Raw genomic sequence first — 23,623 nt, forward strand, 5'->3', positions numbered from 1 at the left:
TTAGGGGGTTTAATCGTTTATGAATAGTAGGCCTACGTGTCTTTCTCAGAAACATTTCGACAAATTGCTGAGGTCTGGAATCGAACCTGCTATGGCCGCTCCAATGAACAGTCCTGCATGTCTTATACAGTACACTGTATGATCGATGGATAGGCCTTTATTGATCCTGAGGGACAGTCAGGTGTCACAGCAGCACAGTAGGCATAAGCAGCAATACGATGGGGCCAAGCCATAAAAGCAATAAAGACGTCACTTTTTTGTTACACCGATTGGCTGAAGGGGTCAGCCAATCAGGCAGGGTCCAGACTCTTCTGCACAAATGAATAGAGGAGGAGTGGATCATATAATTCATACAATCATATAATTGAGAGATTTAAAGGTCAGAAGTCCTTTGACGAATGACTGTGGCTGTCCGCCCTGAGACTGGGAGGTCGTGTTTCAATCCCCGGCCGGGTCATACCAAAGACTAAAAATGGGACCTGGTGCCTCCCTGCTTGACACTCAGCATCAAGGGTTGGATTGAGGGTAAATCCCTGCGACATACTAGCGTCATGTCCAGGTGGTGTACTTGTACATCAAGCTGCCTCACGCTACAGAAACAGGAGATAGGCTCCTGCCCTATGGGCCTCATCATGGCTACAGAAACAGGAGATAGGCTCCTGCCCTATGGGCCTCATCATGGCTACAGAAACAGGAGATAGGCTCCTGCCCTATGGGCCTCATGGCTCGGCAAGGCTACTTACTTATGGGAGGGATGCGTGCACACTTTTCCTGGTGCTGGGGTTATGCAAGGCGTTGCCTAGCAACCGGGCCAGATCTGACTATTATGAACCTATCAATAAACTCTTTATTAAATATAATACACTAAAATTCAACGATATAGTAACCCAGAAAACAGCTTTATTGGCGTTCAATTCAAAGCGAAACATAAATTGCTCCCTGACTGCATTCAGAAGCTGTTCCAACCGAAAGTAAACCATTACGAACTGAGGTGTGTACTGATGTTTGAAATTAAAAAAAAAGCAATAACTAACAATGTTGTAATAGCAGCAGAAATATGGAATAGTTGTGATAATAACCACAAAAATTCAATCTATAAATTCAAGAAAATGTTTAAAGGTAATATAGTATAAAATCTAAAACATCATCATAAACCTCTTATAATGCATCATTTCCATGTCCATATGATTCTACCAATTGTATTCCTTTGCTTGCCTGTTGTAAAGAAAAAGTTTATTCTATTTTATATACGGTATTATTTTTTCTTTTTTTTTGTTATATATTCTTTTCCCACTTGCACTATTGTAATATAAGTATAAGTCAAAAAGGGTAGGCACTATATAAGCTAGGAAAGTACAGTATTCTCATAGTTGGCATAGAAATAATTAATGGTGGCGGTATGGATTTGGCCACTGTGGTGACCAAAGGTCACCAGTTTGGGTGCCCTAGCTAAATCATTCGAGCATGCCCTGGGCTACATCTGTGCAAAATGTGGCTCTTAAATTGCGTGAAATATGCCTATGCTCCTCCACTAAATAATAATACAAAATAAATAAAAACTTTAAACTAGCGATTAAAAGCATTTGTGAAGGTAAAGGTATGGTAATAAAATCAAGTGTAAAGTCCGGCCAAAACCTCTTCACTTGATGGGGTGTATTTGCTTTTGCAGCCTGTGGGAGGTGAAATAGTGACATCTGCTGGGCAACTAATGGGTACAGCAGGCAATTTCCTTCTTCCTTGTAAGAGCTTCAATTGATGGCTAGGAGGTAGAGCAGCTGCTAGGAAACCGGAAGGTTCCCAGCTCCATACCGGGCTCCCTCGGAGTTAGTGTGGAAGTGTCCTTGAGCAAGACACTGTGAGCAGGTCGTGCCTTGCATGGTTTCTTCCACCACACCATCAGTGTATGAATGTGTGTGCATGGGTGAATGAAATGCACATTTGCACAATCATTGTAAAGCGCCTTGTATGAAGACGTTCAATGAATCCATTCCATGGATAATCCATTAAAGGGATTGTGACATTTTGACATGGTTTTTTGAGCTCAATTGCACTATTACCACCTCACTCCCTCAGCACACTTTCCTGACAGCACAAACAAACCCAAAATCATCAAATCTTTGTCTTTGATTCAAGACAATGAAATTAAGAACTGCCTTCATCAGGCAAAGGGAGATGCACTTATTAGGGAAGACGTACACCTATAGGTCACCTATTGCAAGATTCATAAAAGAGGAATGGAAAAGAGTCATATGTATGGGTATAACTGTATGAGAATAAGTTATATAAAGTATGAGTTCAACTGTATGATGGGAGTATACTTGACTGCTACTTTTTTCTGTATTATTATTTGCTGGCATGTTGTTGATTATGTCTTTTGTTTTATGTATGTCTTTGTAATGTAATGTATGTCAATAATTGAGAAAATCCAATAAAAACATTGAAAGAGGGAAGACGTACACATTGATTCATGATGACTGGATTACAGCCAATATATCTGATAAATATCCTATAATAAAATTGCGTAAGCCAAAATATGCTACAGAAATGAGAACTCTCCATATTTGGCCATATTGGTCGGCTTGACAGTGCAATGTAGGTGTAGCAGATGAATAAAAACATGACAGAAAAGATCCTCATTGAACTTTTACCAAGACTTCATTCTTTGTGTGTGTGTGTGTGTGTGTGTGTGTGTGTTGCTAAACAATGCTTACTGCCCCAGAATGCCATTCCTATGGGCATTTCTTTTGAAATGCACCTGCTCATATCATGGGCATGATGACTGTGGAGGTGTCCAGTTTACCGATACAGTCAAACAATATATCCAAAGACACGACCAGACACCATGGCTTTGTCATATACTAGGTCACCATCATTGTTCATTTTGGGATGTCATTTATGGGATAAAAGATAGTTTAACAAAAGTAGGCAAGGATGCAGTTACACTATATAAGGAACTTTTTGGTCTGGTTCAGTTGGAGATGCCCCGAAGATTGCTGCATACATGTGCTGGAATATAGGTAGTAATATTTACAAAGCTGTACAGGTTGTGCTGTGGGACCTTTGTTAGACTTGATTAGTGGTGTTAAACTAACTACTAGCAAATATGAAGAGGAATATGTCATCTATCAGATTGAACGTTTTGCGGTGTCGCTGAGAAATCTAGGATGGGTAATTTGATGATGGGCTATCAGGTTGTTGGTGATAATCTAACGCAAAGCAATGCATTATTTTGTCATGTCGTAAATCTATACCTGTACCAGCTGCTACATGCCTGTGAAAAATGGGTCGGACAGTAAGGTATTCATTGCTGCTACTTTTGTCTCTCTCTGTAACAGGTAAGCTTCCTGGTTGTACTTAGAAACTGATATTGATTCCATAATGCTTACTGGGTGTTATGAAATGATATGGATTTAACTGGATTTAACTATCAGTAATAGTATAGTATCAAGTGAAGATGGACAGGAAAGAGGGAGAGAGAGAAGGGGAGAGACATGCAGCAAAGGTCGTCATGAACGGGACTCAAACACGCAACGCGCTGTGAGGCCAAAGCCTATATGTGGCATGCGCTGATGTGCCTGGACCACTTGGCCAGCGGGCGCCCAGGTTAAAGGATATCTGAATGTTTTTTTCTTTTTGCCACACATTTTCAGATTCCTTTGAATTTTGTTTGTTTTACAAAATGTTACACATTTCACAGACTGGGTAAAATATTTACCAATATCACCTGACCTGAGCTTGACATAGGCTGGGACTGTGGTCCGGTACATATGATGCTTCATACATTTGAAATCAGACGGGAAACATTGCAAAGTATTACATCATTTATGTAACAGTTATTTTAGATATTCTCACGTATAGACCAAAGACAATTTTCCTTGGAAATTCACAAAAATCTATAGAACTCATGTGAAAGATGCATTCAAATGCTTGACTATTATTCTGACCTTGTTGCCCACAGAGACACAAAGGGATCATTGGTGGTCAGGAGGTTAGACCATACTCAATTGGATATCAGGCTTCTCTGCAGTCTGAGCAAAAAGGCGTGTGGACACATTACTGTGGAGGGACCCTGGTCTACAGGCAGTGGGTGGTGACTGCAGTCCAATGCTGGAAGCCGTGAGTACTAATTATAACATGGTCCAGGGCATCATAATTGATTGATTGATTGATTTATTAACAGTTTGAAGAATTACAGTACATTTAAAGTTTATTTCTAATTATATGTTTGGCCCAAAAAATTGTGTTTGTTGTCATGATTTGTCACGACAAGAGTTGGCTTTGTCCGCGGCGTAAACGTCTTTAAATAAATACTTTTTGAAATGTCTATGAGGAAAATGAACGGAGAATCATTTCCTGGGCCCTGGTAGGGGGCGGGACTGCGACGCTCTATAGCCTATGTCTATGAAAAACAGGAAATCATCATATATAAATTAAGTAAAAAAGGGAAAAACATTATGAGCCTACAGTACGGGAAATCATTGATAGCAGTCTATAGGGATTCACATTTCTTAATGGCTGTTGGTAGGGTGTTCCACATTTTAGTGGCATATGGGAATGAACGTTTAGTATAATTGTGTTGCAGATTAAACCTTTTCCTAGGTTTCATATTCTTGTTTAATGACAGCAGCACTGTCATCTGTGTTAGTTTAACTTCAAAAACATCAATAGTCCACAAACAAACACCAGAGGGAGCTGCCCTCCACCGTCCCCCGAGTTTGTTATGAATGTTCTGTTGTTGGTTTCCTACTTGTTATGATGGTTTTGCAAAGTAGTATTGTGTATATTTGTCTGTCAATAATGTTTTTTTATTTTTATGAATTGACTACATGAAATGGAAACATGCAGAGATGCTTGGTTTCGTCCTTTTATTTTTGAGGGGTGCTAAGCCCCTCCTATACACAGGTTTAGTTCAATGTTTGTTTTGTAAACGCATTGACAATGAAGGGAAAATGTACGTCATAATGTGTAATTTACGTCATATGAGGATTGTTAATGGCGTTTAATGTTTGGTTTGCACCATTTGTTTGACATCACCATTACATCAGCTAATCAACATTTAGTTCAGTTTAATATATTAGCGCCCCTCACTTCACACGGGTGTGATTTCTTTAGCAGACCTTGTATTGTAGGCTACTGTAGCCCGCAGTTTCATCTCAAAGACCCCCAAATTGACACTAATTACGACATTTTGAAGAGATAATGGCAGGGACCCCCATTAGTGTGCAGTGATGAGTTCTGAAACTTGCTCCTGTATTAAAGTGAAGTGCACTGTGATAGAGTGCATCCAAGGGTTTTAAAATGCTGTCGGTGGCATGCATAAAATATCACCATAATCAAATATTGGCATGATTGTTGCTTGAATTAATCTCTATTTTCTTTAGAAAAACATGATGTATAACGGTAGAGGAAGCCAATTTTAGGTTTGATTTTCTTAGTTAAATTTGCTATGTGTGCTTTAAAAGAAAAATCTAGTCAGATCCCTAGGTACCAACTCTGGGACGTGTGTGTGTGTGTGTGTGTGTGTGTGTGTGTGTGTGTGTGTGTGTGTGTGTGTGTGTGTGTGAGTGTGTGCCAGACACACACAGATGTATTTATGTAAGTCCCATGTACTTTTGTTCCCATCCCAACTTCCCACAATCACCCGTTCATGTACCGGTAGTTCATATAGAACAGGTAAGGACTAGTAAACCAAATAAAGAACTTAACCAGTTCTAGAACCAAAGTTATTTTGGTGGAAAAGGGGCATGAGGGTAATCTTGTATATGATCTGGTTAACAGCAATAGGATTGATGGAGTCATGTCATAGAATGTTTTGACAATGGTTAGCTGTGGTTAGGAGTGAAAATAAATGGACAATTGAAACATCTACTGTTCTGCTCTGACAAAGGTTGATCAAAGAGATAGGAAACAATTCAGGGAAACACGTGATGCAGGCTTTCTTTCTGCTGTCAATCTGGGCATACAGTACAAGTACAGTAGTATACACACAGCAGTACTTTTTTATGCCCCAGTATGAATTATTGTGGTCGCACGCGCACCTTTAAATGTGTTGAAACAATATCCCATCAGTGTCATGGAGAACAATAATAAGGAATTCACCGTCAAATGAGCAGTGCCATTTGACATTGGAGTAGCGAGAACAGTACTTTAGGCCTAGGGTGTGTGTACATATCTCACAAAAGGAAAGACCTCTTTGTTCATCAGGTATCATTTCTCTTGTTTTCTGCAGGGTGACTTAGGTGGTCCACTTGTCTGCAATGGGAAATTTGAGGGCATTGTCTCATGGGGCAGCAGTTGTGACAGCACATACTATCCTGAAGTGTACACCAGAGTGAGGAACTATGTCAGCTGGATCAAATCAACAATCAACCAACACTAACCTTGACAAAACACCTGTGTGCAATGCATTCTGGATTTAATAATGCTTTTTTTTTTTTTACTTCTTGTCCTTTTTCTTTTCTTTCTTTCCCGTTTTGTCTTGTTAGTTGAGTTTTTTTTTTGTTCCGTTCTTCCATTTGTGATCTGAGATCACAAATGTCATTGTGTATGCCTGCCACTGAGATTTCGGACACTGAAAAAGATTTTGAAAAGAAAAAGAAAACAAATTTGGCAAACATTTTCAGTTTCTTTGAGTCAATAATTATGGAAATTCCAAAGGGTCATGTTTTATTTATAATTCAGTTTATAAGAAATGTGGGAGCTATGGGATTATAATGTTGCATTTGATAGAACATCTAAGGGTATAGTATTTTATTAATAATTTGTTAAATTTATAATAAATGCTGCGAGTCCCCTGCACTGTTTGTTTTTTTCCGAATTGATAAATATTCTTAAATGCATTTAAAGAACACAGTTTTGTGTTACTGTATATTTTGACAAAAAAATAAAATAAATTAATTCATGTTTTTTAATCGGCTATTAATGTCGGCTGTCTCTTTGATCACTACTAATCGGAAATGGTCATGACTAATCCATAAAACAGAACACAAACTATGAACAGAACACAAACTATGAAAATATGCTATTGTGCACAAAGCAAAATAATCCCATAACATGTGAAAGTACAGTACAAGTAGTACAGTACAGTACAAGTAGTAGAATACAAAGTACAGCACAGTACAGTACAGTACATCAGGGGTAGGCAACCTTAGGCACGGGTGCCAACATTGGCACAATGGCATTAAGTGTGAGACAGAAACAATTTTTCTTTTAACATTAAATAATCCAAAAATCGACTCACATCTACATTACATCCTGCACACGTTTGTACGTTCATTCAAACTCCTAAATCATGACTGGGGAGGGATTCTGAGAGATTGGAGGGTTGCTCTGATTAGAATGATCATTACATCCTGATGTGAAAGAAAATATTTCTAACGTTGTTATGTGTATGTGACAATCAAAATCAGTTGGCAATATTACATTTTGATGTGGTCACAGTGTCATAAAATTATGGTTATTATATGGCACGCTGACTATCACGAAAATGGAACTTCATGAGAAAAGATTGCAGACCCCTGCAGTTCATTACGTGTAGTATAGTACAGTACAAGTAGTACAAGTACTACAGTTCAGTACGAGGAGTTCAGTACGAGTAGTACAGTAGGAGTACCAGTAGAGTACAGTACAGAGCATTGTACAGTACAGTAACTATCACATAAACATATAGTTGCACCACTCAGTTTTCACATAGGCGATTTTTATGTTTGGGTTTAGATTTTACCGCAATGACAGCAGAGCATAATGAGCTAAATATCAGATGCTCAATTTCAGCAACAATAAAATAAATCAATGTTTTTATGTTTGGGTTTTGGTTTATTTGTATGCTTACAACCATGTCTACCACAATGACAGCAGAGCATAATGAGCAAAATATCAGATGTTCAGTGTCAATAAATCAGTTTTTTTAATGTTTGGGTTTTGGATTATTTGTATGCTTACAACCGTCAACCACATCTACCACAATGACAGCAGAGCATAATGAGCCACTGAGCACACTTCTTATACAGCTTAAAACAGCAGCATCTCTCTAAAACTCATTACACACGCTACACTTACCCTAAAGAACTTGTGGGCCTCCCTCTGGACCACGTGTGGCCCAGCTGTGGGGGCAGGTCCAAAAAAACAGCAATTGTGTCTCCTAAAAAAAACTGTTTATGCCCAGTAGTAAACTCATCTCTCCACTGCACTGTATCCTTTCCGTCTCTCCCAATATTTATCTCTTTTTCTCTCACTCTGTCCCTTACTTTTTTCATTTACAATGAATGGGATGGCAAACTTGAAAATCAGTGCATGCAAAGTCACTGAGGCAGTGACAGAAGTCGGCAAGCTAACCATTGAGAAGGACGATTGGATTGAACCACTAATTCGCAAGTCCCAGAAGGCCAAAGAATTTGCGTATTGTCCTTACAGCAAATTCAGTGTAGGAGCAGCCCTTATGACAAATGATGGCACCGTCTTCACAGGTACAGTACAATCTCTGCTTAAGACTCAACATTACACGAATCTCTGTATTGTAATTTGTTATATACTGTATTGTTATATAATATATACATGTAACATAATTATGTAATTGTAGCCTACATTACAATATCTCAGCTCACAGCTAATTCCAGACCAGTTGTTTAAGCTGCATTCTGAGATTTCAGAGTATTGCATGACTACGTGCCAAACTATCGTTTCAAAGTTCTGTTCCTCTTTGGTATTATTCCAGAGACAGTAAAGGTCACCTGGTGCAATCACTAAAATGTCACGTCTCACTGAACCAGGAGTGGACCCACAGTATTTATTTACTAGACCCATGACGTCGTCTAGTAAATTAATACATGTATCTGTATCAAGCTTAAAAAACAGAAAGTTATGGACTTTATGTATTATGGAGGCTGTGTGAATCTCTTCCGTTTCATATGAAAACTCAATTCTCTGCTCTGCCAACAGGCTGCAATGTTGAAAATGCATGCTACAATCTTGGTCTGTGTGCAGAAAGGACAGCTATAGCCAAGGCTGTGTCTGAAGGATACAGGAGTTATAAAGCCATTGCCATCTCCAGGTACTACTTTTACCAACAATATACTGTATGCCATTGCCTTTGGATTCAAGCAATGCGTCTAATATTGATTCCCATCATGATTCAGGCATTAAACTGAAGCTGTTCCTTGTTGCAGCTACTCATTGTTGTTGGATGTTTACATGGCGTTGTGGTGTGAATGAGAAATATTTTGTTTCCCTCAGGACTTGCAAGGAATAGATTGCCCTGAAAATAAATGAATCTACCTCATCTGCAGGCTAGTTACTGTTCTTATTAGAAATTGCAGCACTGCAGCTTGCATGGCATTACTTTTGTGTTAACTGGAATAGATGAGAGAGCACAGTATGTTATAAAAAATAATAAACCAATTTTGCAGTGACCTGGATGAACAGTTCATCTCTCCTTGTGGTGGTTGCCGGCAGTTTATGAGAGAGGTAATATATCTAATGTCTATGGCTTATAATGATAAAACTGATGTAAGTTTTGCCTTTTGTTACATGCAAGTATAAAGAGACACATGTGACGAGAGGTGGTAGAGTAGGTACAAGATCAGGTTATCAATGCAGAACAACATTCTGAGATAAAGCTTGCAACCTCTGGGTTCCTTGGGGGGGTAGGACCCTTAGGGCTGTACGGTCATTAAGCCAGGTTTCCATGCCAGTAACCTACACAGCATCGCATGGCACAGCCTGCATTTGCAAAGGACCTGGTCCTTTGAGAGCTGAGCGGTGTCTAAAGAGGTACAAAATCTGACCCCATGCACTCAGCCAACCGTTCTTTCGCGCTGAATTCTCATTCTACTACTGTGACACCAAAATCTGGAATGCACCGACACCATCCATTAAAGGATGTGAAACACTGGTTTCTTTCTAAACTGGCTTGGGAAAAAACATCTATCAGGAAACGTTGTACAAAGTGTATACCGGTAGTTTTATTTTGCTATGTTGATGAATTGAATACATAGGACCACAACAGAAACAAGTCCCCAGCCGTTTTGGTGTTAAAGTAATAAAAGAAACGACTTACACTCATTCATATGCCATGGCCGGTTGAAGCTCTGGATATTGTCTGATGTCCGTTCAAACTTCCCACTGCAGTTTGGTGATCAGTGGTCTGTCTTCTTGACCAAACCTGATGGATCCTATATGGAGCTGACCGTGGAGGAACTGCTTCCCGTTTCATTTAGCGAAGACCTGAAGAGGAGAATTTTCCACACAAAGAATGGGTCAACATGATAATAGACACTGAAAAGTAAGAAATGTGTAAAAAAAAAAAAAGAAAGAGAAAATGTATAGTTGTTACTGAGGCTTAGGCCTATAGTAAATGTGTTCAATGTTTAATTGTAATTCAATATTGTACTGTTTGTTATATAGGCGTGCGTACACACACACACACACACACACACACACACACACACACACACACACACACACACACACACACACACACACACACACACACACACACACACACACACACACACACACACACACACACACACTTTTGAATTAGCTTACCTTTTGTGCACACACACACACACACACACACACACGCTTTAACATTTTGAATTAGCTTACCTTTTATAGAATTTTAGTAATTTTTTGGGTGTATATTTATGTATTGTCTTGTACGGAACAAAACAAATGTCCTTGTGGATAATTCTAATCATCATTTCTACCTAAAGGCTGAAGACCCCGCTAGCTGTCCCCTTGGTGGTGCACAAACTGTCAATCGGGACCCAAACGCAGGTCACTGGAGATATTGGGTCACAGAATCATGTACAGCAACATTAGAATCAAGTTATGGGAAATATTTTGGTTGAATGTTCACTTTTAAACACACAGCACTGAGTAGGCTAATTGTTGTTTTTAAATGAAATTTCTGATAATCCAATGTTTACTGGGATATAATGAATTGCATTTTTATAGCGGTTTTCCAAGTGCTCAAAGCGCTTTACAATGGTTCATTCATTCATACATTGGGAGGTGAAGCGGCGAACAGTCGACGCCAGCGTCCTCACTTCCCACATTCAAACACATGGTGGCGAGCTCACACCGACCAACTCATTGGAGGCAATGTAGGGTCTTGCCCAAGGACACTTCGACATGTGGACAGGAGGAGCCGGGATTCGAACCGCCGACCCAGGGATCATTGAACGATCTGCTCTACCTCCTGAGCCACAGCCGCCCAATATATAAACTGTTCATGTATATTTAAGAACAGGCTTTGCATGGTGTGAAATTAGTTTGCCTTTATCCTTTCTTTACCTTCCTTGTTTTTAAATCATGGCAGTTGTCAGCATTCAAACTATAGTAGTTGTATATTATTACCACGAATAAATGCTACATTGTGTTGCAACACATGGATCTGAGGAAGATAATTGTGTGTGTGTGTGTGTGTGTGTGTGTGTGTGTGTGTGTGTGTGTGTGTGTGTGTGTGCGCGCGCGCGCGCGCGCGCGCGCAGTGTAGTTTGATTGTTTTATTCACAGTATGTAGAATAGAATGTCTGTGATCTTACATTTCATGTATTCCATAATATTATGGAATACATGAAATGTATGCAATTATGGAATACATTAAATGTATGCAATTATGGAATACATGAAATGTATGCAAGATCAGTAGATCAGACATTCTAGGGCTAGACTGGGTACATTTCAAACGAAAGCACAGGTCAATATAAAAACTGCTACTTTGAGGATGAAACCATGAAAAGCAGTAAGACTTGTTTACATCAGGCCAGGGACCCCTAGGGTACCGCCGTCCAAAATTCAGAGGGTGCCGAAAGGGGCTAGCCAGGTCCTTCATTTTCAATTCATCAGACATTATGTACACACTGCATTCATTGGAAATCATTTGGGGTTGAATGCAGCCATGACATTCCTGAACATGAATGTGGACATGAGTCAAGAGACGTTCTAATTATAATTCTACCCTGAGGCCTGAGGGAAGTATATTAGCTGGGTACCACCAACTCAAACATTTGGGTTATGGACTGAAGACATCACAATCCAGTAGATGGCGGTAGTGCAACAACTATAGATGCCATTGCCCTACCGTTCATAAAAACAAATACAAAAGAAGAAATAGAAGTGAGTAGAAGAAGAGTGATCCGTTTTGTTTACTTACTAGGTTGTCCTTGCGGGGGTTATAACCACCGACTGCTGATAAAGGATGTCTGTAAAACATGCCATAAGTCGGGGGGTAGAACTTGGCCGTTCGGTCTTCCAACTGGGCCTCCTGAAACCTGTCAGCCGAATTGCAGCAAAGCTCCGAGGTGAACGCCTTCGTGTAGGCCAGCCTGCCCGCACCGTTCAGCCTCAGGCTTTCCTGCCATCTCGGTATCGGTATTACCGCACGTCACTGAGGGGCCTCGCTGCTCAGTTACAGTCCGGCGGTTTCAGGAGATTTGCGGTCGGCTCTCCACGAAACAGGGCTGTGTTTTTGGCTTTCGGTCTCGGCGTAGGACTGGTCGAACAGCAGCTTGAGGACGACAGGAGAAGTGCAACAACATGCCAAGAAATTCAGGTGTGTGTAATCGCGAATGCTTGTGTGCAATCAATGTGTGTTAACTTGATATTGATAAATAATTGATATCATTTTATCAAGTTTTTTAAAGGTCAGACTCCATCAAATACATTATACATCTATCAAATCAAACTTTATTTATTCAAATCAAATCTATGATAGTCTACTCTTGATCCAAGGCTAGCTAACTAGCACATACCGGTAAACACATCCTTCTGGCTTCTTGACTTGAAAACACTAATCAACGAGGCAGGCACACAGGTGCGTTGCGAGATTGGCACCTGTGTGTGCCCCATTATCCATAATGTGAGAAAGAAGCCTGCATTTTATATTGCGTGTCACATTCGAAACAAATCTCCAAGTGCTACAGTACAGAATAAAAACATTTTGCATAAAAAATCTAAAAAGAGTCTTAAAACACACTCGCACAGGAGGCAAGTAAAACCATGCAGATAAGCTAACTGAATGCTCTATTAAAAAGGGAAATCTTAGTCCTCTTGAAAACACCAACAGACTGTTTGTTGTATTATACTTTTCACCCACAGACCCTATTTAGGAAGAAGAAGTTCCAGACACCCATCAAGCCATTTACATCAGGATACAAGCTGGAAGACTACATTATCGGGAAACAGGTTGGGAAAGGTTCCAATGCAGCTGTGTATGAGGCATCTACTCCGTTTGCCCTACACAAGAAGGATGATACCAAGTCTTCCCTGTTGGAGCTGATTGATGATAAAAATGAAAAAGAGACGTCTCATCGCCTGACATGCTGCTCACTAGGACTTTTCCCTCTGGCTGTCAAGATGATGTGGAACTTTGGGGTGGGCATCCCACACTATTCCACAAATCTGCACATGCAATGATATCCAAGCTATTTTAACCCATTAAGACCTGAGGCCAATTCTACAAATGCCTTCTAAATCAGTACAGAAATTGCAAATGAACAAGCTGTGAGCTTGTGTATCTATTTTTGAATAGCCAACAGTATTATTTTATTTTTCTATTTTGACAATTCATTTTAAATAAGGTGGGCATAATAAGCTTCTGTATGTTCAACTGTCTTGTTAAAACATGACAAAATTAACAAACTAATCTAAAATGGCACGGATGCTTTCCCGGTTTTAACAGGTTAAACAATAAATGGTTGTTGTTAACTTGTTGTTACATGGTCGATATGCATCATTAATGAGTTATTGTTGTCCTTATTATATTATAGGCAGGATCATCAAGTGAGGCTATACTGACATCCATGTCACAGGAGCTGGTGCCAGCAAGCCCGCTTGCCTTGAAAAAGGAAAATGAGCAAATTACTCTGGATGGGTAAGCTTTTACTTAACTACTACTACTACTTAACTAAGGGAGCAGAATGTTATGTTTAAGTGCACAGAGTCAATACTGAAACTAGTACTGAACAGCTGAAGTCTCCTTTTACGCAGATATTTCGGAGAGCAGCCCAAGAGAGTGTCTGCGCACCCCAATGTGATCAGAGTGTACCGTGCATTTACAGCTGATGTCCCACTACTACCAGGTGCCCGGGAGGAATACCCAGATGTATTGCCAGCCAGACTTAACCCTGCTGGTCTCGGCAACAACCGTACCCTGTTCCTGGTAATGAAGAAGTAAGAAGGACTGCCATTATTCCCTTTCACTCTGATATCATGTCCCTTTTCCCTTTCTATAATGTTGCTAAGATGATGATAATGTTGTGGAACATGTTAGAAACCACTTGCAGTGCATTTCTCAATCACTGATCTTTCCTAGTCCATGCAGTAAATTGGCCACTATCTTGTAGTTATCGCCGCAACCTGCGCCAGTACCTGGAGGTGACCACACCAGACACAAGGCAGGGCACTTTGATGGTGCTGCAGCTACTGGAGGGAGTGGACCATCTGTGCAGACAGGGTGTCGCTCACAGGGACCTCAAATCAGACAACATTTTGCTAGAGTTGGACTCAGGTCAGAGAAGCCACTGAGGCAGATCATCTTTATCAACAAACAAAAAGATAATCTTGAATTTATTGATACATTGATTGTCTGTTAATGAATTCTAATATCTGGGATTTATATAGCGCTCTTCATGAGTACTCAAAGACGCTTTACATGTGTGGGGGCCAGGGGAGAAAACATAGGAAAAGGACAACTTTATTAGGAAAAACAAATGAATTAAAAGCAATAAAACGGTACATGTAACAAGTTAAAATCAAGTCAGCTTGGAAAGGCTAGTCATTCTATCAAATTCTTATTTGGTACAATCTGCAGGGGGCTGCCCACGGTTAGTGATCACTGATTTTGGCTGCTGCCTTGCCCAGAGTGACAGTAGCCTACAGCTGCCCTTCAACAGTCGTTGGGTCAACAGAGGAGGAAATGCTTGCTTAATGGCACCAGAGGTAGGTAAATTGATTCTTCAAATGGGTAACTATGTACACGCTGTAGTGTAACTGCAGTAGGTCTACAGTGTAGAGAGGGGTACAGGATTTAGTTCCGACATACTATTGGTCCGACTGTCATTAGACCGACACCCTAACCAAAACCCTAACCGCAAACACGGCCGCAACGCATGTCGGACCAACGCATTGTCAGGAGCGACGGGTGATATCCGCATGCCGGACCGCATTTGGCCCGCAGGCTGCCAGTTGAATAGCCCTGCCCTAAAGCATGCCTAGTTACCGGCGGTATATAGTTACATTATATAACTATAGTAAAACATTATTAAACTTTTTTTTGTTGTCTTTCATTGCAACTTGTACCTTTCCAGGCACTGATAATAAATCAATTTCTTCAATTTTATATCATTTGATACCCAAAGGTGGCTACTGCAGTTCCAGGTACTGGGGTTGTCATCAACTACAGTAAAGCAGATGCTTGGGTTGTGGGTGCCATCACATATGAGATATTTGGCCAGCATAACCCATTCTATGGAGCAGGTGGGCTGGACAGCAGGACCTTCCTGGAAAAGCAACTTCCTCCCTTTTCTTCTAGTGTTCCAGCTGATGTTCAATTGGTGGCCCAGTTACTCCTCAGAAGGAACCCAAACAAGGTATATAGTACAGCTAGTAGCGAGGAATAGGTTTGACTGAATGGCACCATTTTGCTTTCCAAAAGTATAGTATGGGTTGGCTAAAAGAGAAGTGAATACTTGACTACTTGGACGGTGCTATTATCATTTTTTTCTGTGTTCAAGTCAAAGTGTAAGCCAGCTAAGTGTAATGACATCTTATACTGCAATCATCATAAACATTACTATCCCCGCAGCGTCCCAGTGCACGTGTGGCTGCTGACATGCTGCATCTCAGCCTCTGGGGAAGGAGGGCATTGGCCAGTCAGGACAGTGCCAGCATGAAGAAAGTAGCCGATTGGTTACTGTGTCAGTCTGCTGTAGTCCTCCTGAGGGGCTGCGGCGGACCCACTGGGAACACCGTGGAGGCAGAGCTGCAGAGATGCTTCCTGTCTAACGTGGAACTGGAGGACCTGCGCACTGCCGTGAGGTTCCTCCTGTTTGGACGGAACCAGCATCAAGCTTGCATCATGTCGGCTTAGAACCACCTGCACTGACACAATTTGGAATAATCCAGGAATGTTGTATTTGATGTGTGTAGTGGGGTGTCATAGGCTTATAGACTTGTGTTGTGTGTGTGTGTGTGTGTGTGTGTGTGTGTGTGTGTGTTTGTGTGTGTGTGTTTGTGTGTGTGTGTGTGTGTGTGTGTGTGTGTGTGTGTGTGTGTGTGTGTGTGTGTGAAATCCTCTTAACCCATTTTGACCTGAGATCAGATTCTAAAAATGTCTTCTACATCCTGACAGTTTTCTGAAAAAGCTTTTTTCAAAAATAGCAGATCTACATTTGTGCAGAGTTAATCTTACAAGTGGTTATTCATGGTGTGATTTGCACTTTGCACTTTATGTCCACTTTGCGGTTGTTCTGTGCCAACCTTATGGTTCATTCTCATCTTATTGATTATTTCCTAAATGGTTTATGAATGGAAATACTATATGAAGTTGGGTATTCTCATAATTGAATTGTTCCTTCACCATTATGTCCAGAATATCTTCATCTTTAGGAGTAGTTCACCGCCCAAAAATTACTTATTTTCTATCAATTACACACACCCTTTTTGAGGGGTGCTAGCCCCTCCTATGCCCAGCTTTGAGTGTTTCACAAACATTTAAGACAAAAGTGTGTAAACACAAACATTGAAGACAAAAGTAAATTGTGATTGGCCGGATTGAGATATGACGTATGATAAGAGTGCCCCTCACTTCACACGGGTGTGATTTTTTTAAAGTTTTTGTAAAAACAAAAAAATGAATTCAAGGCTTCATATCGAATAACATTTTTAACAGAAAAAATGACATGATTGAGAATGTGTAGCCATGGGTGTGACTGAGCAATGATGTGTAAAATATGTATGAAATTTTATTTGGGTTTTAATCTATATTTGCATACTTTTAATAAAGTTATAACCTGACAGGTTATATGTGGAAAATGGGTTGTGCTTTAATTTGCATAAGTTAATAAATACTTCAATCAATCAATGTAAGGTGAAAGGTCATAATAGCCTTTGGCCTAGTTCCAAATGAAACGCCCCCTACATTCACCAAAGCGAGAGTGACCACTGACCAATGAATGAGCTAATGTTCTTTAACCTCGCCCACCAGGCTTTCCACCACTGGCACCGTGACCTCGGAGGAAAAAAAATCTTATTTAGGAACAGGGTCAGGAACTGACTGAGGAACACATTAGATGGACATTGGACTCCTTTAGCTTCTTTGAGATTGTGGTCACGCCACTGAGCCGCACGTAAGAGACAGTCGGGCCATCCCCGCTTCAAAATCAGAGTAGTTTCTGGCTGCAGCTTGTTTTGTTTTCGTTCACGTTTTAGTTTGTAGTTGCGAAAGTGCATTTTGCACAAGGTTATGTTGTCTAAAAACCTGATCAGTGGTCGCAATATTATTTCAAGAGCTCTGCGGCCATGTTTTGCAGAGAGCCGCCCAATAACTAAAATACTGAAACAATGCGACTTTGACGGACCAAGTCCACGACCACGAGTAACCCACAGCAGAACGTGCTCAGGAAAGCCATACAATGTGCCTCCTAGCGCTGAATTTGTCGCCAGAGTCTCAGGAATTGCTACAATGGGTAAGCTTCCCTACCAGGAGACAGCCGATGGACTTGACGCTGCATTCGTTGGTGTTCCAATTGACACTGGAACTTCTAACCGACCTGGAACAAGGTGGTGTAAACAGTCTCCAAAAGTTGCTAATCGATCATTCGGTCAATCGTATTCGTACCGTAATCAATACTACTGAAATCAATATAATGCCCATGTCACCTGCCTCCAGCCAGTTATGTGAAATTAAGTATTCCAAATCCAATTATTATTGATATTTTGATTTTATGAACCATGCACGTTCACACTGGGGCCGGGCGTCCCAATTTCTGGGCATATATATACTCCTTATAGGTAAAATATGATCAAAACGCCCAATCAATTAAGTGTGTGTGGGTGTGTGATTGCTGATCTACAAGCTCAGTCGTGATGTCATGTGTAGGTCCACTTGACCCCCACCACCATCCATATTCTGAGCCGAGGGGAACATAGCCAAGAAATAGCAAATATAAGCTTCATGTTCATGTGATGCCTTGCATTGTGAGCTTGTAGATCGGCTATTTTTGGTGAAAAGAATGAGTGTAGCCTACATGGAAAAAAGCGGTCCAATTACTTACAGAGGGAGCCTAAGGTCCAGTTTACTAAGTCTAGAATCTAGATAGCGTTATAATTGGTTAAATCCACTGGGGTTCCATTAATCATTGTTTCTGATTTTGGGCCATTCATTGCATTTTCATCAGTCATGTATTGCATATAAATGAAGTAGGAAATTAAAATGGAATGCGACAAAGACTATTCATGCTGTAAATTCCCATGGGTGCAGCTGTTCCAGAAGGATAATATCCACTCAATCCACAACAGGTTTGGCCCACGCCAGATCAGAGCAGAGTCTGCTCTGCTGAGGGCTTACAACAGTGGCACCAGAGCAGCACCCTACGAGTCACTAATGGTTGCTGATATCGGAGACGTCAACGTCAATGTGTATGACCTGAAGGACACCTGCAAACGGATCAGGGAGGCCTACCAGAAAATCCTGGCCACCGGCTGTATCCCTCTGACTATGGGTGAGACCCTGAGAATGTCTGGTGAAGAGCAGTTCTCAATGTTGATGTTGAAGAGTATAATTCACATCCTCCAACTTCGGTGCTGAAACCAGACTACAAGGGCAGCAAAATCATAGACGGAAGAAGGGCTCACAAGTCACAACTCACTTTTAAATGCACCAAATCTTATTTCCAACAGCAGCAGACAAGCAAACAACGTTTACGTCTTTTTAAAGTAAATTATTATTTTTCCAACTGGAAATAGACCACTTAAATGTGCGTTATGACTCTGAGCCACTAACTTATTCACTCATTATTAACCACATAAACCCTATCGTCTCTATTCTAAGGCAAACATAAAAATAGCAGATACAACTTTTTTGAGGCAGCCTGTTGATTTGTTAAATTGTTATTTGTGACGAGATTTGGTGTACATGTATGGGCCCATGTGTGGGAGTATAGACCCCTGGTGGGGTTTAAGTGGTTAAATAAATGCACAGTGTTTGTGTGTAGTGTTTGATTTCTTTGCCAAACAATATGCAGACTGCTGACAATAAAGTGCAAAGGTTGCTCACTATTTGGCAAGGGCCTCTCATTCCCTACAAATATAACATCACTGCCATTTCACTTGAAGATTTATTCTGGTTAAAAATTGTCAGATGTCATATAACAAGACTAGAAACAAGGGTTTAAAAGCCCTAGAAGACCAGGGGTCTAGGGGCCCTCAGTTAATATACTATATCTTTGTGTGACCCTTTTTTTTGTTTTTACACTATTAAACCACTTGAACACTAGCGTCTCTATTCTGGGACTCCCTGCTTCATCTCTGTCTCAGTTAAGGGGTCCTGGTATGAAAAACCCCTGGAGTCATGGAGTCACCAAAATCAATAGGGTTCATCCTGGAATCTGCCTATTAGGTTATAAGATGCATATCTTGTATGAAAAGTTTATATTCTGACTGAGCTTTTTCATAAATTCCCTATTTTATACTTCGTTGTGCGACTGTCATGCAAAAGCTCACAACGTCATGATGCAGCACGTTGTGAGCTTGTAGATCGGCTATATTAGTTCTATTTATGAAACATTTTTTTAAAGGTTCCATCTATAAATGACAGGCTCAAAATAGAGACACCTGAAATGTATTATAAAGTAATAACGAGTTATTTTTTTCATGTCCTGGAAAATAACCATTTTGGTCACAAAATAAAAACTGACTTGACTTGTATCCACAGGTGGTGATCACACAATTGCATACCCAATCCTTCAAGCTGTCGCTGAGAGGTAAGTAAAAGTCCATTACAAAGGTAGTCTTGTGTGACTAGATTCAGATATGATAAATTGTTATTAGTAATTCATTGCAAGTTCTAATGTAAATAATACTGTGACACATTTTTACATATACCTGCCCACAAATGTAGTTTAAATCTAATCCATACATGTGAAAACAGAACCAAACTGTTAATCCAATGCAATACTGTACTTGAAAGTGGTTGCACAGTCAATTTCAAGCTTTGAGTTTTGCATAAGTACAGTATGATGATCACATGGACCCTGAAGAAGAAAGGCAAAATACAGGCGAAATAAAGTTGAAAAATAAAGTCACGCAATTAATATAGTCTGGTTGCCTTCATGGAAACCAGACTAATTATAATCTGATTATTCTGCATTGATTTGTCAGACATGGTCCAGTAGGTCTGATACACGTGGATGCCCATGCTGACACAAGTGATGTGGTCCTTGGGGAGAAGATTGGTCATGGAACGCCTTTCAGACGCTGTGTAGAGGAAGGGCTCCTGGACTGCAAGAGGGTTATCCAGATTGGCTTGCGTGGTACAGGCTACTCTCCCGATGCCTACGAGTGGAGTCGGGCCCAGGTACAGTGGTACATTACGTAGTATATGGAGACCCCTATCTGACTGACTCGATGCTGGGCACCGCACTCCCATGGGTCGGCCACACGCTCGCCGAGTGTCAGTCGGACAGTTCTCGAGAAACGTGAACTACAGGCAGATTTATGGACAGACGTACAGATATTTTGTGCATTCATCGTAAAATAGGCTACTGCATTTGTGTGTTGTACAGGGATTTCGAGTGGTCCAAGCAGAGGAGTGTTGGTTCAAATCCCTCACACCCCTCATGGCTGAAGTCAGGGCTCAAATGGGCAGTGGTCCAGTCTACCTCAGCTTTGACATTGACGCTTTAGACCCAGCCTTTGCCCCTGGGACAGGCACACCCGAGATAGCGGGGCTTACATCAATACAGGTAAGCTTGGTGTTACTGCTAGAACTACTGCTAGATGGTTGGCTGGTCAAGATTTGGAGATAAGTATTTTGGGAAATATGGGTATTGGGTAATCAAACATTTTGATTCTATGTAGGGAGTCGAGATTGTACGGGGCTGCCGTGGCCTAAATCTTGTTGGATGTGATCTAGTTGAGGTGTCCCCACCTTATGACACTACAGGTAATGGGCACATATCTGTAATTTGTATCAGAAATTTAGATTTTCTTTTCTTGTACAACAACTGATTGCGATTATTCTTCTCTTGTTTCCAACAGGAAACACAGCACTCACTGCCGCCAACCTGCTTTTTGAAATGATGTGTGTCCTTCCAAAAACAAAATACTACTAATTGGTAACGTCAAACATTAACTCAATCAATTATATGACATTTTATCATATTACATAATTCAATGATGTTGTACATTTACTTGCCAAAATCTCCTGTGTGCTAATTATCAGTCTACCAGATTTGTCTGTTGAGTAAGGTGTTTAAGCAGAGGACAAATATGGTTCAAACAACTTATAACTATGAGTTATAACCTATAACTTATTATATTGATATATAATTAATATAAACACAATCATTTTATTACAACCAGCTAAAGGATATGTACTATAGAAAATTAGCATGTGTGTGTGTGTGTGTGTGTGTGTGTGTGTGTGTGTGTGTGTGTATATACCGGTGTGTATATATATATACACACAATTTTGTACTGTTAAAAACAAAAGTATAACAACTTAAGTCTTAATAGACCAAATAACTTACTACAGCATTACAACAATCTTGCATAATTTTCTTCATTAACGTCTCACCCACCCATCCCTTCATCATTCACTCATCAATTGGTTTAAATCGACAAAGATAGTCACTCACCATTTTTTACCGTGTAAAGTTGACACACACAGGCCATTGATCTTGGACTGTCCCAAAGTGATATGGTATGAGATTGGTAGTAATCTATACTAGTCCAATCTAATCCATATCACTCTGAGACAGTTCAAAGTAATGTCAAAGGCTAGTATAGTCTTTGATATTCAGAAGCAGCCTGTTTACTGTATATAGACTTACAGATATGCCGTAACATTTCAAGCATTAATTTTCTATAATTCAGGTGTTCCACAAAATTAACATTTGGAACAACACTGCTGACAGGGAGTGTTAGCAGCAGCAGCACCAAGTGGTGAAACATGAGAACTGCAACAGGAAAGACTGCTTCTCAGGAGGAGGCACACTCTTACAGGGCCCGGGCCAGATTTATGAATTGCAATTAATTGGTCCACTGTGGGTCCCTATGTGCTTTGGGCCCCTGACATCTGTCCACCTGACCCTCTTGTAATGCTTAATTGGGTCGTCCACTCACAGTTAAGTCTTTGTATTGAGTTTGTGCTTGACATGTACTGTAATTCTGCAAACTGTTAATAAATATTTCAATCAATGAAGGCTCTGGATACAGACCGGCTTGGGTTTCCCCTCCTGTAATTTCAGATGTTTGCTGATGTAATTGTACATAGAAAATAAATGCATACATGGAGTTTGTTTTGAATGAGTTACAAAAACGAACTCAAAGATGCATCCTTTATTTTTTTTGTATTGTATACTAGTAGTCGATCTCTGTACTCTGTAAAATCAAGAAAGCATAACATGAGACAGAGACGATGACTGCTTTCTTTCAGTGCTGTGTAAACAATCCACTTAGTTTTTATTAAACACATTTCTTCCATGTAGCCCATGTTTTGTAATTGCATGCTATTATTATACAGAGAGAACGCAACAATTATACATTAATATAATACCTTTTATATAATCACCAACATTAATTATATTCTTTGTTATTTACAACTAGGTAGAGTAGTGGGGCAAGATGGAAAAGGGGCGACCGTACCTGTTACCAGTGAGACTAGCAGTTATGCATTGGCGTGTTAATGAGGCTGAGAACCTAGTGTATATGTCCACAATTCCATATAGGAGTAAACATGTGTGTTAATTAAGATATGTAAATGAAAGAGGCGCCACTATTGCCATAGCCTTGCCCTTGTGTGGCCAGAATAATACCCAGAGATCGACAAACCCATTTTACAAAGAAGACTAGCCTCCTACAGAGGCAAAAACAAGCCGAAAGCGAATGTGCCCAGATTTAACATTTGACAACATCTTGAAGACCTGTATATATATTTCAATTTAAACAGCACTATGACATTATTGCATCATTGAATCAAAGAAACAATTAAATTAAAATATTTTTTGACAAGCACCGACTGAGCTACCCGGACACTAACCTTTTTTAACCTAATAACTTGCATTCTTGCATGTTCTGTTTATTTGATTTGACACATTTTATGAGGCAACAGGCTTAATTTGGTGACCAATATGCCCTTTACCTCCCAAATGTGTGAAACAGAATGACTTAATTATACATTTGATACCCTGAAGAAGGCAGTTGCATCTGCCAAAACATTGGTTCCTACTCTGCGTCCTAATAAATAATCTGCACTTTGGTTATCAGTGTGTGCGGCCACTGTCTTTTTAAGACTTATCTTTTTAGATGTTTCTGCCTTGAACTGGCACCACTATTAAGACTGGTGTGCATTTAGCATCCTCCTGCACAGTGGTTAATTATATAGTTTGTCATCATTCCC

At 40.3% G+C, this 23,623-nt stretch overlaps 3 protein-coding genes across 3 annotated transcripts in view; 2 read left to right on the forward strand and 1 right to left on the reverse strand.

The window, feature by feature from the left end:
- Positions 1–10,173, reverse strand: part of LOC308315896 (trypsin) — a 43,897-nt gene extending 33,724 nt beyond the window's left edge. Inside the window, exon 1 of the mRNA XM_080764150.1 lies at positions 10,055–10,173. Coding sequence (XP_080620276.1) covers positions 10,055–10,064 — 10 coding nt within the window. The 5' untranslated portion in view covers positions 10,065–10,173. The remainder of the gene's footprint in view (positions 1–10,054) is intronic.
- A 1,946-nt stretch (positions 10,174–12,119) lies between these two features.
- Positions 12,120–17,026, forward strand: pink1 (PTEN induced kinase 1). The gene is made up of 8 exons (XM_080764149.1): positions 12,120–12,556; positions 13,102–13,377; positions 13,773–13,876; positions 13,993–14,175; positions 14,349–14,512; positions 14,816–14,943; positions 15,363–15,593; positions 15,809–17,026. Exons 1-8 carry the CDS (start codon positions 12,203–12,205, stop codon positions 16,091–16,093), a joined length of 1,725 nt encoding a protein of 574 aa, XP_080620275.1. The 5' UTR covers positions 12,120–12,202; the 3' UTR covers positions 16,094–17,026.
- Positions 17,027–17,352: 326 nt separating this feature from the next.
- On the forward strand, positions 17,353–22,426 carry agmat (agmatinase (putative)). Its single transcript, XM_080764006.1, has 7 exons — positions 17,353–17,784; positions 18,523–18,725; positions 19,937–19,985; positions 20,383–20,578; positions 20,787–20,966; positions 21,082–21,166; positions 21,262–22,426. The coding sequence occupies exons 1-7, from the start codon at positions 17,468–17,470 to the stop codon at positions 21,333–21,335; spliced, it is 1,104 nt and encodes a 367-aa protein (XP_080620132.1). The 5' UTR covers positions 17,353–17,467; the 3' UTR covers positions 21,336–22,426.
- Positions 22,427–23,623: the final 1,197 nt, after the last annotated feature.

The sequence above is a fragment of the Protomyctophum bolini genome (genome assembly GCF_963924005.1).
Source record: "Protomyctophum bolini genome assembly, chromosome: 5".
Taxonomy (NCBI): domain Eukaryota; kingdom Metazoa; phylum Chordata; class Actinopteri; order Myctophiformes; family Myctophidae; genus Protomyctophum; species Protomyctophum bolini.

Excerpts from the sequence above, each read along its gene's own strand:
- pink1 (XM_080764149.1), top strand. The coding sequence starts at position 12,203 with ATGTCTGTAAAACATGCCATAAGTCGGGGGGTAGAACTTGGCCGTTCG. Across the intron at positions 12,557-13,101 it reads CAACATGCCAAGAAATTCAG|ACCCTATTTAGGAAGAAGAA; the intron begins GTGTGTGTAATC and ends TTTCACCCACAG. Across the intron at positions 15,594-15,808 it reads TCAGAAGGAACCCAAACAAG|CGTCCCAGTGCACGTGTGGC; the intron begins GTATATAGTACA and ends CTATCCCCGCAG.
- agmat (XM_080764006.1), top strand. The coding sequence starts at position 17,468 with ATGTTGTCTAAAAACCTGATCAGTGGTCGCAATATTATTTCAAGAGCT. Across the intron at positions 17,785-18,522 it reads TCTAACCGACCTGGAACAAG|GTTTGGCCCACGCCAGATCA; the intron begins GTGGTGTAAACA and ends AATCCACAACAG. Across the intron at positions 19,986-20,382 it reads CTTCAAGCTGTCGCTGAGAG|ACATGGTCCAGTAGGTCTGA; the intron begins GTAAGTAAAAGT and ends TTGATTTGTCAG.